Source organism: Somniosus microcephalus, chromosome 16 (assembly GCF_052327205.1).
Source record: "Somniosus microcephalus isolate GS21.2 chromosome 16, FLI_Smic_1.0, whole genome shotgun sequence".
Lineage (NCBI taxonomy): Eukaryota > Metazoa > Chordata > Chondrichthyes > Squaliformes > Somniosidae > Somniosus > Somniosus microcephalus.
The window spans coordinates 71,042,299-71,052,262 of NC_141002.1; the positions used below are offsets into that span (position 1 = coordinate 71,042,299).

The 9,964-nt window shown below is 49.0% G+C and overlaps 1 protein-coding gene across 2 annotated transcripts in view; it reads right to left on the reverse strand.

Annotated features, from left to right (window-relative positions):
• nup107 (nucleoporin 107) overlaps positions 1–8,918 on the reverse strand; it is a 64,576-nt gene extending 55,658 nt beyond the window's left edge. For both annotated transcript variants that reach the window (XM_086009220.1, XM_086009218.1), the window contains exons 1-2: positions 8,717–8,918; positions 6,008–6,102 (exon numbers count right to left, since the gene is read on the reverse strand). In XM_086009220.1, the coding sequence (XP_085865346.1) occupies positions 6,008–6,102; positions 8,717–8,748 (127 nt within the window). In that variant the 5' untranslated portion in view covers positions 8,749–8,918. The remainder of the gene's footprint in view (positions 1–6,007; positions 6,103–8,716) is intronic.
• Positions 8,919–9,964: the final 1,046 nt, after the last annotated feature.

Below are 9,964 nucleotides of genomic sequence, written 5' to 3' on the forward strand. Positions count from 1 at the left end.
GCCCAGGAAGGGGGGAAAAAGAGTGGGAGAGCAATAGTGGTAGGGGATTCTATAGTAAGGGGAACAGATAGGCGTTTCTGTGGCCGTAGACGTGAATCCAGGATGGTTTGTTGCCTCCCTGGTGCCAGGGTCAAGGATGTCACTGAGCGGCTGCAGGGCATTCTGGAGGGGGAGGGAGAACAGCCAGTGGTCGTGGTCCACATTGGTACCAACGACATAGGTAAAAAGAGGGATGAGGTCCTGCAGCAAGAATTTAGGGAGCTAGGTGAAGGATTAAGGAGCAGGACCTCAAAGGTTGTAATCTCTGGATTACTCCCGGTGCCACGTGCTAGTAAGTATAGGAATAGGAAGATAGAACAGATGAATGCGTGGCTAAAGGGATGGTGCAGGGGGGAGGGCTTTAGTTTCCTGGATCACTGGGTCTGCTTCTGGGAAAGGTGGGACTTGTACAAGTCGGACGGTTTACACCTGAACCAGGGGGGAACCAATATCCTTGCGGGGAGGTTTGCTAGCACTGCTGGGGAGGGTTTAAACTAACTTGGCAGGGGGTTGGGGTACAGAGTGGAGCTATAGTAGGGGGTGATTTACGGCCAAATACAGAGGGAAAAACAAGTCAGCTGGGAAGGCAGAGCAAATATGTGAAGGCAAAAGAGAATATGGCAGGGCTGGAAGGCATTTATTTTAATGCAAGGAGTCTTGCAAATAAGGTGGATGAACTGAAGTTGTTGTTGAACACATGGGAGTACGATATTGTTGCTATCACGGAGACATGGTTGAGGGAGGGTCAGGACTGGCAGCTCAATATTCCGGGGTATAGAATCTTCAGGCGAGACAGAGGGGGGTGTAAAAGGGGAGGGGGTGTTGCAATATTAATTAAGGAGTCAATTACTGCTGTAAGGAGGAATGATATATTAGCGGGTTCCTCTAATGAGGCCATATGGGTAGAACTTAAAAACAAAAAGGGGGCAAGCACTTTGCTGGGAGTGTACTATAGGCCCCCAAACAGTCAGGGGGAGATAGAGGAACAGATATGTAGGCAAATCTCAGAGAAGTGCGAAAATAATAGGGTAATAATAGTGGGGGATTTCAACTTCCCCAATATAAATTGGGACAGTCAGAGTGTGAAAGGCTTAGAGGGTGCAGAATTCTTAAAGTGCATCCAGGAGAGCTTTTTGAGCCAACATGTAGAAAGTCCTACAAGAGAGGGGGCGGTACTGGACCTAATTCTGGGGAATGTAGCCGGGCAAGTGGTGGAAGTGTCAGTAGGAGAGCATTTTGGCGACAGTGACCATAATTCGGTGAGATTTAAGGTGGTCATGGAAAAAGACAAAGACGGCCCGGAAATAAGGGTTCTAAATTGGGGAAAGGCCGATTTTAATATGATAAGGCAGGATCTGGCCAAAGTGGACTGGGAGCAGCTGCTTATAGGAAAATCCACATCAAAACAGTGGGAGACTTTCAGAAGGGAAATAGAGAGAGTACAACGCCAACATGTTCCTGTAAAGGTCAAGGGTGGGACCAACAAGCAAAGGGAACCTTGGATGACAAGGGATATACAAAAATGCATTAGAAATAAAAGGGGGGCTTTTGGCAGTCACAAAAGACTAAAGACAGAAGAAGCCCTAGAGGAGTATAAAAAGTGCAGGGGCATACTTAAAAAAGAAATTAGGAGGGCGAGGAGGGGCCATGAAATAACACTGGCGAGCAAAATAAAGGAAAATCCTAAGATGTTTTATAAGTATATTAAGGGCAAGAGGATAACCAGGGAAAGGGTAGGGCCCATTAGGGACCAAAGTGGCAATCTGTGTGTAGAGCCAGAGGATGTAGGCGGGGTTTTAAATGAATTTTTTGCATCTGTGTTCACTATGGAGAAAGACGATGCAGACATAGAAATCGGGCAAGGGGACTGTGACATACTTGAACATATTAGCATCGAGAGGGAGGAGGTGCTAGCGGTTTTAGCGGGCCAAAAAGTGGATAAATCCCCAGGCCCGGACGAGATGTATCCCAGGCTGCTGTGGGAGGCAAGGGAGGAGATTGCAGGGGCTCTGACACTAATTTTCAGAACCTCTCTGGCCACAGGGGATGTACCAGAGGACTGGAGAACAGCTAACGTAGTACCATTATTCAAGAAGGGTAGCAGGGATAAACCAGGGAATTACAGGCCAGTGAGTCTAACATCTGTGATGGGGAAATTATTGGAAAAAATTCTGAGGGACAAAATTAATCTCCACTTGGAGAGGCAAGGATTAATCGGGGATAGTCAGCATGGCTTTGTCAAGGGTAAATCATGTCTAACAAATCTGATCGAATTTTTCGACGGGGTGACTAGTGGGGTGGATGAGGGAAATGCTGTGGATGTGGTTTACATGGACTTCAGTAAAGCTTTTGACGACAGTCCCGCATAGGAGACTGGTCAAGAAGGTAAGAGCCCATGGGATCCAGGGTGCCTTGGCGCGTTGGATCCTAAACTGGCTGAGTGGCAGGAGGCAGAGGGTGATGGTCGAAGGTTGCTTTTGTGACTGGAAGCCTGTGTCCAGTGGGGTACCTCAGGGATCGGTGCTGGGTCCCTTATTGTTTGTGATCTACATAAATGATTTGGATGAGAATGTAAAAGGTATGATCAGTAAGTTCGCAGATGACACGAAAATTGGTGGGGTGGTAAATTGCGAGGAGGAAAGCCTCCGGCTACAGGACGATATAAACGGGTTGGTCAGATGGGCGGAAAAGTGGCAAATGGAATTTAACCCTGAAAAGTGCGAGGTGATGCATTTTGGACGGACAAATAAGGCAAGGGAATACACAATGAGTGGTAGGACCCTAGGAAGTACAGAGGGTCAGAGGGACCTTGGTGTACATGTACATAGATCCCTGAAGGCAGCGGAGCAGGTAGATAAGGTGGTTAAAAAGGCATATGGGATACTTGCCTTCATTAGCCGAGGCATAGAATATAAGAGCAGGGAGGTTATGATGGAGCTGTACAAAACGCTGGTGAGGCCACAGCTGGAGTACTGTGTGCAGTTCTGGTCGCCTCACTATAGGAAGGATGTGATTGCTTTGGAGAGGGTGCAGAGAAGATTCACCAGGATGTTACCTGGGATGGAGCGCCTCAGCTATGAAGAGAGGCTGGACAGGCTGGAGTTGTTTTCCTTGGAGCAGAGAAGGCTGAGGGGGGACCTGATTGAGGTGTACAAAATAATGAGGGGCATAGATAGGGTAGATAAAGAGGAACTTTTCCCCTTAGTGGGGGGGTCAATAACAAGGGGGCATAGATTCAGGGTAAGGGGCAGGAGATTTAGAGGGGATTTGAGGAGGACCTTTTTCACCCAGAGGGTGGTTGGAATGTGGAACTCAATGCCTGAAAGGGTGGTGGAGGCAGGAACCCTCACAACATTCAAGAAGCATTTGGATGAGCACTTGAAATGCCATTGCATACAAGGCTATGGACCAAATGCTGGAAAATGGGATTAGACTGGACAGGGATGGATGGGCGGCGCAGACACGATGGGCCGAAGGGCCTCTTTCTGTGCTGTAAAACTCTATGACTATGAGAGGAAGTACAACAAAAGCTCACCAAACTGGTTCCTGGGATGGGGGGATTATCCTCCGATGACAGATCGAGTAGACTAGGCCTATATTCTCTAGAGTTTAGAAGAATGAGAGGTGATCTCATTGAAACATACAAAATTCTTACAGGGTCGATGCAGGAAGGACATTTCCTCTGGCTGGGGAGTCTAGAACCAGTGGTCAGTCTCAGAATAAGGGGTCGGCCATTTAGTACTGATATGAGGAGAAATTTCTTCACTCAGAGGGTGGTGAATCTTTGGAATTCTCTACCCCAGAGGGCTGTGGAGGCTCAGTCATTGAGTATATTCAAGACAGAGATTGATAGATTGTTGAATATTATGAGAATCAAGGGATATAGGAATAGTGCAGGAAAGTGGAGATGAAGTAGAAGATCAGCCATGATCTTATTGAATGGCAGAACAGACTCGAATGGCCTACTCCTGTTCCTATTTCTTATGTTGTGTAGTTCTTCTCAAAATGCTATAGTTTTACTGTATTTGACAGTTCAGCTCATCTGCTTTCATTTAACTTCGGGTTCCTCAAAGCTCTATCCTCTCTCCCACTGTTTCTTCTTCATACAAATGACCTCCCGCTGCTCATCATTCCACTCAATGCTTTCAATCTCCAATCTTCCAACACTGCAATGGATCAATCCACCTCAACCATGTCATTTACTGGAGCAATGAATTTCTTGTTCCTTTTGATTCTTCAAAAGCAGTTTTATCGAGTCTTACACAAAGCTGAACAACTATCAAGTCTTATTTCTGTCAGCCCCAATCTTTTTGTGTCAGAGGACATTCTTGGGCCTCTCCAACAGCAAATGAAGCCCCCATATCCAACAACAAATGAAGCCCCCATATCTTATAGCCCAACATCAAATGAAGCCCCCATATCTTATAGCCCAACATCAAATGAAGCCCCCATATCTTATAGCCCAACATCAAATGAAGCCCCCATATCCAACATCAAATGAAGCCCCCATATCCAACAGCAAATGAAGCCCCCATATCCAACATCAAATGATATCTCCACCATTACTGAAATTGTCCCCAAGAAACTTGCCATCCTCTTTTCTTCCTTAACATTCCTGTCTTTCTTTCCTTCTATAATAATCAAGCTGTTAATATGTATATCAAAGCCACTTATGTTCTTTAAAAGTTTTTTTGAAGTCCAAATAAACATAGCTTCCACAGGCAAGTTCACTGTTTAGACTCTGTGGCAAATACTCACTCATTCTCTTTTCCTTCTGGACATTTTCATTTTATTTTGTTGACTAATATACCTGTGTGGAGAACAAGATAACTAGAAGCTGCACTGCCATAGTGAGAAGTGGACAAAACTGATTTATGAATGCCCAAAATATGTTATATATTATAATTAAGCTGCTGCTATACAACCATAACTTGCCACAAGTAAACTCAGAACAGATGCACACTAGGTATTGCAATTATCTTTGCAAAAGTATGGAAATACATTTTTTTGCAGTACTTAAAAAAAACATCAATATCCTAGGCAACTCTATTTCTGCCACTGATTTCACTGCATGGAGATGGGGGCCTGCCTGACTTTGCTCTTTCCTCTCCCATTTGTTGTTGGTTTTATCCTTCCACAGGTGTTGATGGCCATGTCTGTGCTTCAAATGCTTCTTCTTGGTGTGTTAATTTTTTGAAGTCTTGATAATCATCTTCCAGATCTTTCCTAATGTAAATTCCAGGACTTAATGTCCTCGTCCGAACCATCTAGATATGAATGGCAGATCTCACCCCACCCCCTTCAAAAATACACCAATATTTCCCCGAGCCACAAAGAGAACTGAAGAGAGATTGAGTAGAAAGGGCATATACTCTCTGGAGTTTAGAGTAATGAGAGGTGATCTCATTGAAACATACAAAATTCTGAGGGGGATTGACAGGGCAGATACTGAGAGATTGTTTCCCTTTGCTGGAGAGTCCAAAACTAGGGGGCATAGTCTTAGAATAGGGGGTCAGCCATTTAGAACTGAGATGAGGAGGAATTTCTTCACTCAGAGGATTGTGAATCTTTGGAATTCTCAACCCTAAAGGGCTGTGAATGCTGACTCGTTGAGTTTTTTCCAAGTCTGAGATAGATCGATTTTTGAACTCTAGGGGAACCAAGGGATATGGGGATCAAGCGGGAAAGTAGAGTTGAGGTCGAGGATCAGCCATGATCTTATTGAATGGCGGAGCACGCTTGAGGGATGGTATGGTCTACTCCTGCTCCTAATTCTTGTTATGTTATGAAAAAGCTTAAACTGAATCAGTGCAACACCAGATTTAAAAAAGAAAAACATTTGAGAGATCTTAAATAAAGAGAAAATGCTGGAAATACAAGAAATGCATCATATCTGATGAAGAAAACACAGGTTAAACATTTCAAGTAGAAATCCTTTGTCAGAACGGACGCAAAGTGAAAAGAATACTGTCGTCTTTTTGTCTTGGAGCGTTGCGTCTCAGAGCAGCTCTGCTAATCTCAGCGTCCCGAACTGCAGGGGACATCACATCTCCACTCAATCGTCTAGAATAAAAGGTTTAGAATAAAAGATTTAGAAAGCAATGTTTGGACTTTAAAAGTAATTGTGCAAATTCTTATTGCTATGCAATTCAAACTAATTTCACTATGCAATAGTTCCCTTTAAACTATTGAGCAAAATATGCTATATTATAAAATAACAACAGAAAATGCTGGAAACACTCAGCAGGCCAGGCAGCATCCGTGGAGAGAGAAACAGTTAACGTTTCGGGTCAGGCACTCTTGTAAGAGGCCGAGGACAGAGCGATCACAGTGGGAGTGAAGCGGAGAATTAAAGTGACAGGCAACCGGAAGCTCAGGGTCACCCCTTACGGACTGAACGGAGGTGTTCCGCAAAGCGGTCGCCCAATCTGCATTACCAAACCTCTTACATTGTTCCAATGAAGCTCAACATAAGCTCAAGTAACAGCACCTCATCTTTCGATTAGGCACTTTACAGCCTTCTGGACTCAACATGGAGCTCAACAATTTCAAACTAGAACCCCTGCCCCCATTCTTCAGGCTGTATGATTTTGCCATCCCCATTTGCGACATTTTATCTTTCCTGCCTCCTATTTAGCACAGAATGTTCCTTCAGTTCCTTCCTCCCCCCGCCACCCCACCTACCCTGCCTCTGCATCTACTTAAAATCTGTTACATCTCCAGCTTTTTCCAGTTCTGATGAAGGGTCCCAGACCTGAAACTCGTTTCTCTCTCCACAGATGCTGCCTAGCCTGCAGAGTGTTTCCAGCATTTTCTGTTGTTATTTCAGATTTCCAGTATCCACAGTATATTGCGATGCTATTTATTAGTTCGGCAGAGTACTTTAAAAAAAAAAATAGACTGAGACACCAAATGATGATCAAACTAGAGGCTTTACAAAAACCTTCACTTGGAAGATAATACCGTGTGCCGCCCTCAGCCCCTTCTCCCCGGGCTCTACACTACCTCGCGCACCCCAACCTTCTATGTTTCTATAGGGACCGGGTACTGAATTTGGATGATCAGCCATGATCGCATTGAATGGCAGAGCAGGCTCGAGGGACCGAATGGCCTACTCCTGCTCCTATCTTCTATGTTTCTATGTCCCCCGTACAGATCCCTCTGCCCCATTCACATCCCACACACCATCCATCCACCGACCCCTCTCCCATTCACATCCCACACACCACCCACCCACCGACCCCTCTCCCATTCACATCCCACACACCATCCACCCACCGACCCCTCTCCCATTCACATCCCACACACCCACCGACCCCTCTCCCATTCACATCCCACCCACCGCCCACCCACCGACCCCGCTCCCATTCACATCCCACACACCATCCACCCCTCTCCCATTCACATCCCACACACCATCCACCCACCGACCCCTCTCCCATTCACATCCCACCCACCGACCCCTCTCCCATTCACATCCCACACCGCCCACCCACCGACCCCTCTCCCATTCACATCCCACACACCGCCCACCCACCGACCCCTCTCCCATTCACATCCCACACACCACACACCCACCGACCCCTCTCCCATTCACATCCCACCCACCGACCCCTCTCCCATTCACATCCCACACCATCCACCCCTCTCCCATTCACATCCCACACACCATCCACCCACCGACCCCTCTCCCATTCACATCCCACCCACCGACCCCTCTCCCATTCACATCCCACACACCGCCCACCCACCGACCCCTCTCCCATTCACATCCCACACACCCACCGACCCCTCTCCCATTCACATCCCACCCACCGACCCCTCTCCCATTCACATCCCACACCATCCACTCCTCTCCCATTCACATCCCACACACCATCCACCCACCGACCCCTCTCCCATTCACATCCCACCCACCGACCCCTCTCCCATTCACATCCCACACACCGCCCACCCACCGACCCCTCTCCCATTCACATCCCACACACCCACCGACCCCTCTCCCATTCACATCCCACCCACCGACCCCTCTCCCATTCACATCCCACACACCATCCACCCCTCTCCCATTCACATCCCACACACCATCCACCCCTCTCCCATTCACATCCCACACACCATCCACCCACCGACCCCTCTCCCATTCACATCCCACCCACCGACCCCTCTCCCATTCACATCCCACACACCATCCACCCCTCTCCCATTCACATCCCACACACCATCCACCCACCGACCCCTCTCCCATTCACATCCCACACACCATCCACCCCTCTCCCATTCACATCCCACACACCATCCACCCACCGACCCCTCTCCCATTCACATCCCACCCACCGCCCGACCCCTCTCCCATTCACATCCCACACACCATCCACCCACCGACCCCTCTCCCATTCACATCCCACCCACCGCCCGACCCCTCTCCCATTCACATCCCACACACCATCCACCCACCGACCCCTCTCCCATTCACATCCCACACACCGCCCACCCACCGACCCCTCTCCCATTCACATCCCACCCACCGACCCCTCTCCCATTCACATCCCACACACCATCCATCCATCCACCGACCGACCCCTCTCTCCCGCCCGGGTGCGCAGTGTGCGACAGGGGCCCAGGCTCAGGAGGACGGGCCTCAGGTTCGCGGAAAGGCGCGGGCCGCAGGTCTTACTTCTGTGTCGACGCCAGCCACGATCCCGACATGATAAATGCCGGGAGTTAGGGAATAAAGCCCCGTAACTTAATCCGCACAATCAGCCACCGACACAACTAAATCCGGCGCCAGATCGGCGCGCAGCTCAACTGACGGTCGGTTCAGGGCCAAGAAGCCACGGCTTTCCTGCAAGGCCCGGCTCCTCACCGTGCGCCCCCTGGCGGATGGGAGGCGGCCTGACTTATACACTCCAAGCGCCCCTTGATCCAAATATGGCACTCACTTTCATCTCTTTTGTGGTTTTTTGTGGTTGTACCGTTTATCTGCAACTTAAGAAAACGTCAAAATCAAGCTTATCAACTTAAATTAAAATAACATCGGCCGGGGATCAGTTGTCCCTCTTTTGGTTGTACAATTTATCTGCAATTTAAGGAAAACGTCAAATAAGGCTTATCAGCTTAGATTAGAATAACATCCGCCGGGGAGATGATGCACTCCAGTCCCCGCGGTGCCCACCGGTCTCGGAAGGCTTCGAGCGTGCCGGCGGACACCACATGCTCCATCTCCAGGGCCACCCGGGCACGAACATAGCTGCGAAAGGGAGGCAGGCAATCGGGCCGGACGGCCCCCTCAGTTACCCGCTGCCTGGACCTGTTGATGGCCACTTTGGCCAGGCCCAGGAGCAGTCCCACGAGGAGGTCCTCCAACCTGCCCGCTCCCCTCCGCACCGGGTTACCGTAGATCAGGAGTGTGGGACTGAAGTGCAGCCAAAAATCGAGGAGCAGCCCCTTTAGGTAGTGGAACAGGGGTTGCAATCTCTTGCATTCCATATAAACATGAAATACGGAAATACAGAAAAGGCAGTCAGCCTGGGAGTCCGTAAACCTACTTAAAAACTTATTGCACGGGACTGCTCCATGCAACACTCTCCAGGCCAAGTCCCCAATAGAGAAGGGGAGGACTCCCACGTAGAGAGCCCTCCATTGGGGACCTCCGCCTCCGCCGGACAGCAAGATGGCACGTCCGGTCGGTAGACGAAGATGACAAAGTGGAGGGTGTGCAGGAGCAGCCCGCATAGGAAACCCCTCCGCGCTGAACTAAAAGGCACGGAGGGTATTTCCCCGAGAAGGCTCAAGTTGTGAGGCACCGGCCCCCGAGAGGGATTTCGGGGCCACGCGCCTATGAGGAATTCCGCCCGAATAGGGGTCAGCTCGGACGGGATCACCCCACGTGCCTGAGCCTCCTCGATGCACTTAGTGGAGTCGG